This window comes from Microcaecilia unicolor, chromosome 3, assembly GCF_901765095.1.
Source record: "Microcaecilia unicolor chromosome 3, aMicUni1.1, whole genome shotgun sequence".
Classification (NCBI taxonomy): domain Eukaryota; kingdom Metazoa; phylum Chordata; class Amphibia; order Gymnophiona; family Siphonopidae; genus Microcaecilia; species Microcaecilia unicolor.
The window spans coordinates 326,001,465-326,017,574 of NC_044033.1; the positions used below are offsets into that span (position 1 = coordinate 326,001,465).

Genomic DNA, 16,110 nt, shown 5'->3' on the forward strand with positions numbered 1-16,110 from the left:
TTTGCCGTAATGGCGGTTGCCATTTCCGGGTAACAGAATTACAAATGGTAATGTGTTAAGTTGCATACATACATGGTAACATACATGTAACATGACATACATGAACAGATCATGGTATAGATATATATCATGTGCATATATATGTTAAGGAAGAATAAATTATGGTAATACATGAAAGTTCCTGAGTAAGAAATTGGAAGAATAAATTATGCATGGTCATACGAGCTTTTATCCAGTCAAATCTTTTTAACACTGTGTAGACTCAATGAATTCTAAATGAAAAGAGAGCCATGTCCTTGACTCTGTGTATGGAGACAAACTGGCCAATATTCAAAACTAACTGGCCAAGAAAAGCACCTGGCCAATCTAATTCATGTTTAATGTGCGATAAAATGCCATAAATAAGTAAATAAGTATAAACTTTTAATGTTGAGCACCTGATTCTCAAGGTGAACATATTCCAAACACTATAATGAAAATAAAATGAGTTTTTTTCTACCTTTGTTGTCTGGTGACTGTTTTTCTGCTCATGCTGGTCCAGTATCCGATTCTGCTGCTATCTGTCCTCTTAACTCCGTTTCCAGGGCTTCCTTTCCATTTATTTATTTCTTTCCTCCTTTCTTCTTCATTTCTGGTCCTCAGCTTCTGCCTATTTTCTCCATCCATTTGCAGTTATTCTCCTCTCTTCCTTTTCCCTCTTCTCATCTCATTCCTCACTCTTCCCTCCCCTCCACCCATATCCAGCATTTCTTCTCTCTCCCTTCCCTCTCCTCCACCCATGTCCAGCAACCCTCCTCTCCCCTCCATCCACCAATGTCCAGCGACCCTCCTCTCCCCCCTGCCCTCCATGCACCCATGTCCAGCAACCCTCCTCTCCCCTCCATGCACCCATGTCCAGCAACCCTCCTCTCCTCTCCATCCACCAATGTCCAGCGATCCTCCTCTCCCCCCTGCCCTCCATCCACCCATGCCCAGCAACCCTCCTCTCCCCTGCCCTCCATCCACCCATGTCCAGCATTTCTTCTCTCTCCCTTCCCTCTCCTCCACACATGTCCAGCAACCCTCCTCTCCCCTGCCCTCCATCCACCCACCCATGTCCAGCAGCCCTGCTCTCCCCTGCCCTCCATCCACCCACCCATATCCAGCAACCCTCCTCTCCCCTGCCCTCCATGCACCCATGTCCAGCAACCCTCCTCTCCCCCCTGCCCTCCTCTCCATCCACCCATGTCCAGCAACCCTCCTCTTCCCTGCCCTCCATCCACCCACCTATGTCCAGCAACCCTCCTCTCCCCTCCATCCACCAATGTCCAGCAACCCTCCTCTCCCCCCTGCCCTCCTCTCCATCCACCCACCCACCCATGTCCAGCAACCCTCCTCTCCCCTGCCCTCCATGCACCCATGTCCAGCAACCCTCCTCTCCCCCCTGCCCTCCTCTCCATGCACCCATGTCCAGCAACCCTCCTCTCCCCCCTGCCCTCCTCTCCATCCACCCATGTCCAGCAACCCTCCTCTCCCCTGCCCTCCATCCACCCACCCATGTCCAGCAATCCTTGTCTCCCCCCTGCCCTCCTCTCTGCCATCTTCCAGCCCTCTCCGCTCCCCTGGTCGTCCATCTTCCGTCTGCCCTCTGCTCCCCGATAGTAGCACTGCTGGTTTTTAAAGGCAGGACAGCGGCGGCAGCGCAGAAAGGAAACCAGCAGGGCTACTATGGGGAGCAGAGGGCAGACGGAAGATGGATTTGCGGGGCAGGGGGGGGGGAGCGGAGGTGAGCCGGCTAGCACGGGCCAACAACCGGCTCGCAAGATGCCAGAAAATTTAACAAACGGCTCTTGCGAGCCGTGCGAGCCAGCTCCAGCACACCACTGGCAGTAGCCCAAAGTGGGGGACACAAACATTTTGTCCCACCCCACCCCCATGCCCATCGCAACTCTACATACCTTGGCTGGTGGAGGTCCCCAAGCACCACCAGCAGAAGCCTTCCCTCCAGTGCTGTTCTCCGCCAAATTGCCTGCCCAGTGCGACTGCTTCTCCTCACATCGCGCATGCTCAGTTTCATCAAAACTGAGCATGTGTGATGGAAGCAGAAGCAGGGCAGACTGTGGTTAACAGCGCTGGAAGGAAGCAGGGCCGGTCTTAGCAAGTGCGGGGCCCTATGCAGCCCAATCTGATGGGGCCCCATCCTAGCCCCACCCCCACCCTAGCTCCAGGGCCGGCCATCCCTCCCTCTGAGCTCCCAGGCCATCCCCAGGGCTCCCCAGCTCCAGGGCTGGGCTCCCCAGCTCCCTCCCTCCCTCCTAGCTCCAAGGCCTGTCTTTCTCTTCCTCCCACCCACCAGCTCCAAGGCGCCCCTCCCTCTGAATTTTAAAAGTTACCTCGTCGTCGACATCGGAGCGGCTGGCAAGTAGCAGCAGCAGTGAAACGCGTGCGAGCTGCTGGGCGGCGCTTCGGGAGCCTTCCTTTCCCTCGTTCAGCTCTGGTCCCGCCCTTGAGGGAAAGGAAGGCTCCCAAAGCGCCGCCCAGCAGCTCCGACTTCGATGACGAGGTAACTTAAAATTCAGAGGGCGGGGGGGACTGGAGCTTGGGCGGTTGCCGCACGGGGCCCCCTTGAGCGCGAGGCCCTATGCGGTTGCCTCGGTCACCTCGCCCTAAGACCGGCCCTGGAAGGAAGGCTTCTGCTGGTGGGGCCCACCAGTCAAAGCAGGGGCCCTGAATCCAATTGTATCTGCTCCTCCCCAGCCTCTAAGGGGGGCCCGGCACCGGGGGTCTATCTTTCTCCTGCTCCTATCGGGACCCAGGTGATTGTGTTAACGCTATATATATATATATATATAGATAGATAGATAGAGATAGATATATATATAGATAGATAGATATAGATATATTCCTATGGGCATCTCTAGCATTTAGCGCGCACCGGTCAGCACGCTATAAAGCTACTACGCATTTGTAAAAGACCCCCTGAACATTGCACTTAACCGCATAAGCTTTAAAGGCCAACCTATAACCAGATATTCAGTGCTGGTTCCCAGACATGGCCTAGCACTGAATATCTGGAAAAATAGGTAGCGGGGAACATAAAAATGCACACCATAGCTAGCTGAATATTGGGTCCATTATATTTAAAGTGTAATGTTTTAAAACAGTTTTCATGTTGTTATTTTAGGCTTGCTGTGGACGGACCATTTGGAGCAGCAACTACAGATGTGTTTGATTACCAAGTCAGTGTATGCATTGCAGCTGGAATAGGAGTAACTCCATTTGCTTCACTTCTAAAATCGATTTGGTACAGGTACTGCGATCCAGACACAGAACTGAAGCTACAAAAGGTAGAAGTAAAATGTTTCTTATACAGCAATTGGAGAAGAAAGGGGTGTATTCCAACTCCGTACTAGCATGTGACAAACCAGGGTCTTCAAGAAATCACAAAACTTTCACCTATTGGAACACCTTCTTGAAAGCAGTATCTGTTTTCATTTTCTGCTGCATATGTCCATTAAAATCGAAGAGAAGAGCAGAGATGCTAACAGACCCCAAAATTCTATATCTGGCGCCTTCAGTTGTATGCTCTAATTTGGCCACAATTGCGTGCACAACTTAATTGATTAGCAAGCCAATCAGCGCCGATAATTGGTACTTAACCAATTAGCAGCACTAATTGGCTTTAATTAGAATTTACATGCACAACTTTCTAGGCGTATTCTACAACATGGTGCATGTAAATTCTAATGCACGCAATCAAAAAGGGGCATAGCCATGGGCGTGGAATGGGTGGGCATTTCAAAAAAACTATGCACATGGAACACATCCTTTTTTTTTTGTTAACATTAGTTTCAAGTGCACAGACTGGTAAATAGAAAAGTGTTTAATACTGCCTAGGGTCAGCGCATTTGTCCAACATGGGTCTAGAAGTATTTTTAAGCAATATTTAGGATGCCACATCACAACTGGATGGCATCTGTAGCAATCAGAAGGTGGGGGAACCCTTGGCAAGTGAGGTGTCACTACCAGTTGTATGACAGGGGGCAATAGTTAGGAAAAACAGCTGCAGAAATGTGTGCAGGTTGGCAAACAAGCAGGAATGTGAGGTTCGCCAATAGCAGAGAGGCATTGCTCAGTTTCAATGGCTAGGAAAATTGACACCAGAATACTGCAAGTTTATCACAGGCTATAGGTTACCTGGTCTTCAATGGAACAGGGTATAGCCTGAAATGGTAGAGCACCACTTTGATGGTAGCAGTCCCTCTTCAGACTAAAAGTAAGGGGTTGGCAACAAAACTTTCACTGGAACTTACAAACTGGAAGAGGATTTCAGGGCTGGCTTCATTAGCAATGGTATGCTTAGCTTGGGAGTTAACCAAGTTAAACTGCTGGTTCCTTGAGTTGAGTACCACTCCTTCTGTGAGCTATAGCAAAACCTTTATTATTCAGCACCTTCTGGCTCTTATTCTTGCATAAGGGGGACAAAAAAAAATTGATACATTGTTAGAGTTTTCAGGATATGCAAATTAGTATGCAGTCTCTCCCCAACATATGTCTCGCTAACCAGTTCTAGGGTTTTTCTCTTCTCAGTATTCCTTTTTAAAAGCATTCAAAAAATTAAGGACTGGATCCTTCATAGTAAGGACTATAAGCTCTAGTATAACGGCCACCTCCTCTTGGATAGAACCAAACTTGCCATAACTTTAAAGTCCTATCCTCCACCCCTTGCTGTTTCTCGTAGTCCTAAGAAAAATACTAGAACAACATTGTTCATGTGTTCAGTACAAATGAACGGTAAGTACCTTGTTCCTTCTCTCAGTAGAGATCTCCTCTATCCAACTTTGAATCCTCTCCAATAGGCTTTCCATGTGGGAGCATCTCAGGTCATACTTTCTCATCAGATCTCAGGGCTGTAGGTTCTTCCTTCCTGTCTTCTTATCTCATTGCTTTGTGGGAGATCTTTTAAGGGTTCCCAGGGTAAAACTCCTCCTTTTCATTAGCTCTCCACTTATCCATGAGCTTCTTTTCTTCCTCCTCAATTAGGCTTACAGGCTTCACACCTCCCTGAGGCGGGGACTCTTCCCTCTAGCCTTTTCCTAATACGGGCAAAACTCTCCTTAACTTCAGGCTTCCCTGCCCCTACTCTCCCCTTTGGTGATCCCTCATGGGCCAAAACCTTCCTGCAGTGCTCTCCCTTTTTGGGGCTGTTTGAGTCTCCTGCTCTAGCCTCAGTTGTAATGGGCTCTGTAGTTTTCTTCCATTTTAAAGAGAAACCTTTTCTTCCAACAATTTTTAACAATCAGGATCTTGTAGCTCTTACCTACAATCCTTATGAAAGGGCATAACCTGAACCAGTCCTTCCACAACCAACCAAACAATCAGGATCTTTTGGCTCTCACCTATAATACCCTCATAACCTGTGCCTGTCACAAGATGAAAGTAAAACCAAAAACCTACAAAAATCCTGCAAACCAGCCTAACCAGATATGGAGCTCTTTGAAAATAGGAATAGCACTAGCCCTAAGGCAGACAGGTTCAAACAACACCAGCTTTTAATGCAAATGGTAAGTTAAGCCAGCATTTACCTGTGCAAATGTTCAAAGCAGAAATTCAAGCCAGAAACAAACAGAAAAATAAGGAAGAAGGCAAGGCATATAGGAATACTAGGAAAAAAGGCCAGGCTGGAATCTCAGGAACAAGAACAGAAGGCATGGGGGATGCAGGCAATGGCAATAATACAAAGATAATGACCCTGTACTAAACCAGTCCAAGGACAGGACAGATAAACCCTCAGCTCTCTGGACTGGCTCCAGCAGGGCCAATCAGGACAAGACACACCACACCCAAAGACAGAAGACACAAGGACAGGAACACATACACGCCCATTCAACGTGTAACAGGGGAGAAGGACAGTGTTACCAACCTAACATTTTTTGAAGTTGCATTTTTTTTTTCTGAACTTGCAGATAGCTTCTTTTTAGGCTTGTTCTTTTTTTCTTTTATTTGACTTGATATACCACCGATTGCCCACAATTGTCACCGTGATAACATTGCAAGAAAGTGTGTCAGCCAGCACTTAGTCCCGCCTTATCCTGTCCTCTTTTGTTTCCTTATTGGCTATGGAAGGAGTTAATCACAACATGCAGCACCTCTGTATTAGAGCTGCCTTCTGACACCGGGACATAATTTATAAGACACATAAAAAATTGGGCTTATTTTTAGGAACTGATATTGTTTGTTTTGTGCTTGTTTTTTACACAAAACATGCTTATTTTTCCACGACTACCTAACAACACTGGAGAAGGAACACACCTCTCATCAAGCCAGGACAGGAGAGTCAGGATGGAATAGTGCACCAGTGCACTGGAGGAACAGAGCCAAATGCCCAGCTACAACCAGCCAAGTTCACACTGGCTACCCATCCTTGTAAACACCAGCTTCTTGCTGGCCCTGATACATTTAATGTTGGGGGTTTTGTTTAGCAATTTTTAAATTAAGTTTTCAAGAAAACAAGTACAATAAAGAAAACTTGCTCAAGATGTATTGTGACTCTTCAGTACATTGCTTCCCACAGAGCATAAATAACTATAACATCATTCATCTTAACCCAACCTTCTCCCCTCCACTTCCCCTCATGCCCTAGCCCCTCTCATTTCCTCAGTCTTTTGACAGAAACTGAAGTAGGCATTGGGAACTGGCATTGAGCTTGTTCAAGATTCAGCATCCTGGGGTTCACTGATGCTCCAGATCCATGGTATGCTCTCGCCACTTTTAATATTTTTACTTCTTACAACATTTGTAAGAGAAAACATTCCACAGAAAAAATACATATGTGGGTAGAAAGCACTGTTAAAAAAACATATGTTTCATTCTTTTAGTTCTTTTAGGACATTACATTCTGGATTTGAGTGGGTGGCCAAAAAGTGAAAGGCTTTGCAACCTTGTTCTAGTTCCTTGAACTATTCAGTTTCCTTTTTCTTATGTTCCTTTTAGTGAGAGAACAGCCCAGCAGGCATAGTACATCACTTGCTAATGCAAAAAGAGAGACTGCCCAGTACCACTGAGCCATTGTGAGTGCTTTAATGCGAAAATTAATGTCTTAAGCTGCTGGTAGGGAAACTTCTAAAAAATTAATTTTTTTGCCAGTAAACAAAGATTTTATGCAATAATTAGTACAAATTCTGTTAGATTAGTCTGAGTTACTGTAATGCTTATTCTTTCACTGAAGTGTAGATATACATTAAACATGATTATCAAAGACAATTGTTTGCATTGGGTGAAAAATAATTTCCCAGGCGTAATACTTTAAATAAATTGAATACATTTTCATTAGCTCTACTGCAATGCATAGCAGCTTTTAATAACAAACAATAAAATGAATGTTGTGTAGGCTTAAATGGTTTTGTGAAGAGTGAGAAGATAGGATTACCGACCTGCGAGGAGATCTGCTGGATGTTGATATTCAAAAAGCTGACCTATACTTATGAGGGAAGGGAAAATATAATCTGAGTGGCACTTATCCATCTCCTTGGTAATCCTAAAAGGATATTTGTAGGGCTGTGCCATGTGTCCATGAACTGTCCCGCACCTAACCCACTTTATAGGCAGTAACCCAGGGTTGGAACGGAATGAGGGCACAGGTGGTGACAATTACTGGGTGAGGGCCCAATGTGGCCTCCAAAGAAGTACAAGGAGCCTTCAAGAAAGGGGGCGTCAACTTTTATTGATCAGACCCGACACGGTCCATATTTCCATGACACCGCCTGCATCAGGGCTTTTCAATGATCACAAAATCCAAGGGTGTCAAATCAGTGGAAAATGATAAATTTGAATTCACATAAATGATGCCGACAATGGTGCGGGTGCAAAGGTAAAATGCTAAAAAATGGTCCTGCGTAGCCCCCTCTCTTGAAGGTTCCTTGCGCTTCTTTTTGTTTGTTGCTCCTTCAGGTGTGCCTTGGATTGCCTCTCTTACAGCCTCCAAAGAAGTGGCAGGGATTTGCACTGGGCAGCGGTAATACATTCTAGAGTTTTGCAGCTTGGTAAGGAAAAATAGTGGAAAAATCCATTTAGGTTTTATATTTTTTGCAGAAGGAAAATTCAGAATGAATTGGTTCCTTGAATAGGACATTCTGTTCTTAAGAGCTTTATTATCAATTGTGACATATATAATGGTGCTGTCCCAAACATAATCCTATGGACTAGGAAGAAAATCTTAAAATTAATTAATATGTGCTTCTATCGGTAACCAATGTAACTTAATTGAAAGGGGAGATACATGTTTGAATTTTCTAGCAGAATAGATTAGTCTTGCAGCTGGTTTTGCATAGTTTGATGATGCTTATTTAATTTATCTGACCAACCTGAATGTAAAACATTACAATAGTCTAATTTTGGTGGAATTATCATGCCCCTCCCCTGATTCTGTAACCCACTAGCGTCCTGCAACATTCCGGGCCTAGAGTCTTGTGAGCATTTACTTCCTGGTTGCTGCACTTCCCTTTTATAGCTCTAGATGGGGCAGTGTCAGATGATCTCACTTCCTGGCTAGGGATATTTACGGAAATGCTCTACACTCCATAGGAGCCAACTTTTCAAAATGATTGGGGGTGCTGAATTTTTTTTTTTTACAGGCGGTGCAGTCCCCCCTCACCCTCATCCCTCCTCCCCCTTGTCCCTCCTCCCCCTCCCTCCAAGTTCCAGGCCCCCTCCCTCCCTTCGAGTTCCAGGCCCCCCTCCCTCCCCTCTCTCTCTCTCTCCCTCCCTCCCAGTTCCAGGGTTGTCGTCCCTCTCTCCCTCCCTTCCTTCGAGTTCCAGGCCCCCTCCATCCCTCCCTCCCTCCGTCCGAATTTTAAAAGTCATCTCTTGACTTGTCTTGACTTACCTCATCGAGGACGAGTTACGGCGGCCGGCAGCAGCAGTGATGAAATGTGTGCAGGCTTGGCCCTTCTCCCTCTCTGTCTCTCATGACAAGTCAAGAGATGACTTTTAAAATTCAGATGGAGGGAGAGACGGAGGGGGCCTGGAACTGGGAGGGAGGGAGGGAACGAACTACTTCCAGTGGGTAGAATATTGGGGGTGCTCGAGCACCCACAGCACCCATGGAGTCGGCGCCTATGCTACACTCCACCAGTGTTTTTGCAACAAGCTTCTAGAGTTGTGCTTACTCCAGTGTCCGTTGCCTTACCAGTTCCACCCCTGCCTGTTCCTGCAGCCAGCCCTGCTGGTTCCATTCTTCCAGCCCTACTTGTTTCTGCTTCCAGCCCTGTCCATTCTGGTGTTCCTGCCTTACTCTTCCCTGCTTTTCTGCCCTGTTCGATTCCTGAGGTCCGGCCCCTCAGTCCCCATCTTTTCCTGTCCAGTGTGCCTTTTTGTCCTCCTTGTACCCAAGGGCTCTTTTAAAAGTCAATCTCCTGACAGTCCTAGTCCTGTCTGGGTTCTGGGCATTCGAACCTCCTTTTACCCAAGTGCTCTTTTAAGAGCCAACCTCTAGACTGTTCTAGTCATGTCCAGCCAGTCTGCTAGGTGCCACCTAGTCCTATACTCCAGCCAATCCGAGTCAGGTCCTGCCTTCTCTAGCTTCTGGACTCTGCCAGGAGGTTGCATAAGCAACTGTTGATGAGGACCTGTGCTGCGCTGACACCACACAGGAAGAGCCAACCTCTTCTCAGTTCAAGGGCTCACCTTCCCCAACCATGACAGAATGAAGGCTTGTGTTAACATTCTAAAATGTTCCAGTTGAAAACATTTTCTCTGTCTTAATTGATGGAGTTTCTAAGAAAGCTTTTCGATTAATACATTTAAAAAGGGATCTAGGGTCACACACCAAGAACCTTCAATGATGATTAAGATTCATAAGCCCTATCTTTTAATATTAATGTTCTTTCCAGGAGATTTTCCAGTGATGGTCCCAGCCATAAGATTTTTGTTTTATCTACATTAAATTTTAGCAGATAATCAGTGGCCCAGCACTCTACAATTGTAACACAATCCTGAACCGAGGTAAAAATATTGCTTTGACTATAAGCAAGGTATAAGTAAGGTGATCAACCTTACAAACAGTGGATCCAAAAAGAGTCCTCTCACAGTTGGTGTCTTCCTAAACAAGGTCTTTATTCAAATCAATAAAAACAACCCAACACATAACGTGTTTCGGCCGTAAAGGCCTGCGTCAGGGGTCTATTGATCTTTGATGCAAAATAACTTGTAAAGCAGTTGACTCACTGGAGCCTCTATATCACGTCTGCTTTCTGGTTCATTCACCACAAATTGCTGCTGGTGTTTCTCAAAAGAGAAGGTGTTTTTAGTCCAGTAGGTGGAATTGTTTAGACTGTACCACTGGGATATCTCTGTTAACAGATGTTTGACTGTGAGTCAACTGCTTTACAAGTTATTTTGCATCAAAGATCAACAGACCCCTGATGCAGGCCTTTATGGCCGAAACACGTTATGTGTCGGGTTGTTTTTATTGATTTGAATAAAGACCTTGTTTAGGAAGACACCAACTGTGAGAGGACTCTTTTTGGATCCACTGTTTGTACGTTTGTCTTTGCTTCTCCTGTGGAGAGATTACCTTCTGTGGGTGTTTGCTTTGATAAGTAAGGTGATATCATCTGCAGATATACAGAATATAGTTGTAATAAAGAATAACAAGATCTCTAAAATACAGTGTAAACTGGCATGATATCATGTGTTGGGAGACAGGCCATTGAAATCACTTTATTTTTCTTAGGTCTATTTTTATTGGATTTGCCGGGATACATATGCATTTGAGTGGTTTGCTGATCTGCTGCTCTCTCTGGAAACACAAATGGCTGAGAAAGGGAGAGCTCATTTCCTGAGCTTCCGCCTATTTCTCACTAAGTGGGATGAAAGTCAGGTATTTTAATGTGCATGAAACTCTTTGGACTCTCTAGCGGTAGAGTATTTTTCTTTAGGAACTAAGCGTAATGATGGAGAGTATAGGCTGACTCCTCTTCTTCCACACTCTCAATATCTGTTATCTGGGGTTAATAACTTTTTTTTTTATATTTGAAAATATAACACATGAAACCCACTGTGAGCATTACCATTTTTTCATATGATCTTTTGAAACGCTAAACAATGGACCATGGGCCTGATATTCAGCACTATTTAACCAGCCAGGAATAGTCAGATAAATATTCACTTAGCCAGTTAAGTTACTGCGGCCAAAACTGAAACCGGATATTCAATGTCAGTTGCCGGATACAGCCCTGCATTGAATATCCGAGGTCAGTGCTGGTGGTGGCAGCTAACCGCACTGCCTGCCATCGGCTGAATATCAGGGGACTGTATAGTGGGGTCAATATTTTATTGTTTATTTTCATTGTTATTTTTATTGTTATTGAAGATTTTTGCTAAATAAAGATTTTTCCCTGGATGCCATCTGCGAGAGGTTTTTTCTTCCGGCGTTGTAGCCTGGTGCTTGCCCTCAGTGGAGTTTTTTCTTCTGTTTGTGCTTGACGTCAATATTTTAAAGCACTTAGCGGCCCTTTTACTAAGGCGCACCTAAAGGTGGCCTGCGCTGGTGTAGGCGCGTGTTGTGGATAAGCGCAGGTCAATTTTTCAGCGTGCCTGGAATTTTTTGTGGCCAAAAATGGACGTGTGGCAAAATTAAAACCAGCGCCCGTCCATTTTCAGGCTGAGACCTTACTGCCACTCATTGATTTAGCAGTAAGGTCTCACATTCTAACCGGGTGGTAAGTGGCCAGCACACGTACACTGCCAATTACTGCCAGGTAAGCGCCACACAGTAGAAAATAGAAAATATTCCATTTTCATGCATGTGAAAAATAGAATTACCACCGGGGGAACACAGTAGCCGGGTGGTAGTTCCAATTTCGTGCACATTGAATTCCGTTGGTGCCTACGCACTTTAGTAAAAGGGCTCCATATCCAGGACCTGGTACTTCGATAAGTCCCACAGAGACCCTATCCGAATACTGCCATTGATTATCTTTACAGACCCTTAGTGCAATGGGGGGATTCTATATATGGCGCCTAAAAAATCCACATGGAAATCATTACCACCTAGGCGCAGTATATAGAATACGCTTTGTTGACACCATAGCGCCTAAATCTATGCGCCTCCATTTACACCAATGAAAGCATAGCATAAATCCTGGGGTGTAGATTTAGGAGCAGAGGGCCATATTCTATAACAGTGCGCATAAATTTTGGAACTCCACGAAACGCCTATTTCCCCACCCATAACCACACCCCTTTTTACCTGCATGCATTAAAATGTAGGCGCTGTGCATTACAGAATACACTTAGCTATTATTGCTTGTTAAGTGCCGTTAACAACGCTGATTGGCTTATTAAGCCAATTAAGTTATATGCGTTGTTATAGAACATGCTTGGATTTCAGCAAGGAACACAAAGCGCACTATAGGTATGGGGGTAATTCTATAAAATGGTTGCTAACATTCACACACCAATGTTTAGAATAATGGCAGATACATGTATAAATGCCAGAGTTCCACCAAACGCTATTCTGTACATACACACATGACTTACATGCGTGTATTTTACTGGTAGACATGTGGAGTCTGGCAGAGCATGGATGGGACTTTAAATTACACATTTATCTTCAGCATTTAGGTAAGAGCACTTACACCAGCTCTATGGCTGACCTATTATTATTTTATTTTTATTTATTTATTTATTAGGATTTATTTACTGCCATTTTGAAGGAATTCATTCAAGGCAGTATACAGTAAGAATAAATCAAACATGAGCAATATAAATATTCAAATAGCAATACAAAGTATGGCATAGTATACTACTTACAATGTCAACACAATACGTGATAGTACATTTTAATGGACAATATAGGGTATAATGTCAAAACAATACGTAATAGAACATTTTAATCGACAGTATAGGGTATAAGCAAAGATGGGACATATAGAGGGGCATAATCGAACGCAAACGCCCATCTCCATGGGCGTCTATGTCCGAAAACGGGTATGTGAAGAGGCGGGACAGACCATATTTTTGAAAAAAATGGACAACCATCTTTTTTTCCGATAATACGGTTTGTGCTGGCCAAATGCATCGGATTTGTGCGGATTTGAGCTGGGCGGTATTGTTTTTCAGCGATAATGGAAACCGAAGGCGCCCAGCTCAAAAACGACTAAATCTAAGGCATTGGGTCATGGAAGGGGCCAGGATTCGTAGTGCACTGGTCCCCCTCACATGCCAGGACAGCAATCGGGCACCCTAGGGGGCACTTGTAAAACGTAAAAAACAAAAGTAAAATACCTCCCAAGCCCATAGCTCCCTTCCTTTGGGTGCTGAGCCCCTCAAATCCCCCCCCCCCCAAAACTCACTGTCCACAACTCTACACCATTACCATAGCCCTAAGGGGTGAAGGGGGCACCTAGATGTGGGTACAGTGGGTTTTGGGGGCAGTCTGGAGGGCTCCAATTTACCACCACAAGTCGAACAGGTAGGGGGGGATGGGCCTGGGCCCACCTGGGTGAAGTCCACTGCACCCACTAACAACTGCTCCAGGGACCTGCATACTGCTGTCATGGAGCTGGGTATGACATTTGAGGCTGCCATACAGGCTGGAAAAAAAGGTTTTTCAAGTTCTTTTTTTTTGGTGGGAGGGGGTTAGTGGCCACTAGGGGAGTCTGGGGAGGTCATCCCCGATTCCCTCCGGTGGTCATCTGGGCAGTTGGGGCACTTTTTTGGGACTTGTTCGTGAAAAAAAGGGTCCAAAAAAAGTGACCCAAAATCGCGGTAAAACCGCCTTTCTTTTTTCGATTATCGGCCGAAGGCGGCCATCTCTCCTCGGCCGATAACCATGCCCCAGTCCCGCCTCTACCACGCCTCCAACACGCCCCTGTCAACTTTGGTCGTTCCTGCGATGGAGTGCAGTTGAAGACACCCAAAATCAGCTTTCGATTATACCGATTTGGTCGCCCACGTGAGAAAGACGCCCATCTCCCGATTTGGGTCGAAATATGGGCGTCTTTCTCTTTCGAAAATAAGCTGGATAGATAGGTAAGAGAAAAAGAGAAGTTAGAAAATAAGGTGACTAATTTAAAGAAAGTTGCACAACCTAAGTGCTTGTACCTAAATTATAGGCAAGTACAAAGCAGGAGATCAAAACCCTACGCTAAGGTGCAACACAAGTTCTTTGAAGTAGGGAGATAGACCATGGAATTTTTCAAAATGAGGAACTAGAGGTGGCATGCAGCCCGAGGCTTTCCCCCTGTCACTTCCCACCCAGGTGGCAAAAGGAAATAATGACAGAGGGAAGAACCCTGGGGCTGGCCAGAGGAAGGTCTGATCTAATCACTGCTGGTAAATGCCACAAGTTTTAAACTTGCAGCTGAGGGGACAGAGACCAGACCCAAGGGACAGGGAGGATGATGGTAAGGAAGGTTATTGATTTTGGTTGGGGTGATAGAGGGGTGGAAAGGCAAATTTTTTAGGGTGGTACTTGGCACCCTGTGCCACTCCCTAGCAATGCCTATGGTAGGAGGGTGTTGTGATGTGCCTTGAGGAGTGTGAGAGAAGGAGGGGGTTGTGATTTGCTTCAGGGCAGTGGAAGAATAGGAGAGAGACTGGCACACTTGGGCCAGGATCTGACAGTTATGCAAGTGACAGCTGATATTCCATTCGGGCACCCGCATTGCTAACCAGCCTAATTTAGGACAGCTTTTGAGCTGTCCTAAATTTACCCGGCTAGCTATGTAGGTGCTGGCACTGAATACTACTGGCACCCACATAACTGCCAGCTGCTCTCCAACTGTGCACCCTGTACCACCCCCTGACCTACCCACTATTTTGATGCTCATATTCAGTGGTACTGCCTGGTTAAGTGACACTGAACATGAGCAGTTGGGTGGCTGTGAGCAATTTAAGTGAGCAGGAGCCTCTCAAGTGACCCGCATATGTTAGCAATTAAAATAATCTTAGCTTTGATACTTCTGGATAATGAATAATGACTTTATATGTCTATATGTCACCTTTTCGAGTCCTGTATATGGCAAGACAGATTAGAATGGGCTGGAGAGTGCTTTGATGACAACTGCAGTAGTTAGAAAGTAAGAATAGTGTCGGGTGAACTTCTACAGTCTGTGTCCCGAAAATGGCAAAGAAAGACCAGGATCAAGTATTTTTATACCACATTCCTTGTTGGTTTAATCATGAATTGATAATGAGTGTGACTGTTGGGCAGACTGGTTGAACCGTTCAGGCCTCTTTATCTGTCATCATCTATTATGTTACTATATACTGAACGATGAAAATTATTAGTGTTACAGTATACATCTTTATAAATGTATTTAAATTATTTATTAGCAAGTGTTTACCTTATTCATGATTTTCTCCTTTCCTGCAAATCAAAGAGGTCATTTGTAAAAATATTGGGCCCAGTATTTAACCACAGCAGTCACTGGTTAAGTAAAATGCTGGCCACCGTGGTTAAAATGAAACTGGACATTCAGCACCAGGATACTAGCTGGTGCTGAATATCTGTTTTTCCTAACCAGTGTGAGCGTTCACATGTCAGCCTTTCGTCTCTGAGAGTTTACATAGCCTAAAAGGTACTTGTCTCTCTGTTGCAGTAACTAGATTACTAGTGAGTTCATAAATATCCATTGGAAGACTCCTGAGGTAGGCCTTTGCGGCCGAAACATGACCCGTGTCGAGTCACCGGATGTTGTAATAAACATTGTGTATATCTTGGATATCATCTAGGTTCCTTTGTCACTTACACTGTGTTTGGTGTACTGCTGAATATCTGATTTCAGCACCAACCTGAAAGTACTATCTGGTTAGCAGTGATAATTCAGACCACTAACCAGATAGCAAACTGGATAACTACCGGCTCCACTCAAACTCCACCCACAAACCACTCAAGCACTGTCTGAATAGTGCCAAGGCAGGAAGGAATAATTAGCAGCACTAACTGGTTAGTGCCGTTGAATGACTCCTTACTGGCACTTATCTGGTTGCCTGGGTTGTACCCCATTAGGTACAACTTCTGTGGAATTTAGTGTATTAATTCCATTGTTCCCTCTAAATTGAGCGGGAGCCCTCCTGCTGCATTTATTATTTATTTAGTTATTGGGATTTATTAACTGTCTTTAT

The 16,110-nt window shown here is 45.0% G+C and overlaps 1 protein-coding gene across 1 annotated transcript in view; it reads left to right on the forward strand.

The window, feature by feature from the left end:
- Positions 1 to 16,110, forward strand: part of NOX3 (NADPH oxidase 3) — a 109,788-nt gene that overhangs the window by 80,966 nt on the left and 12,712 nt on the right. Inside the window, exons 10-11 of the mRNA XM_030195489.1 lie at positions 3,164 to 3,326; positions 10,712 to 10,858. Of these exons, the coding sequence (XP_030051349.1) occupies positions 3,164 to 3,326; positions 10,712 to 10,858 (310 nt within the window). The remainder of the gene's footprint in view (positions 1 to 3,163; positions 3,327 to 10,711; positions 10,859 to 16,110) is intronic.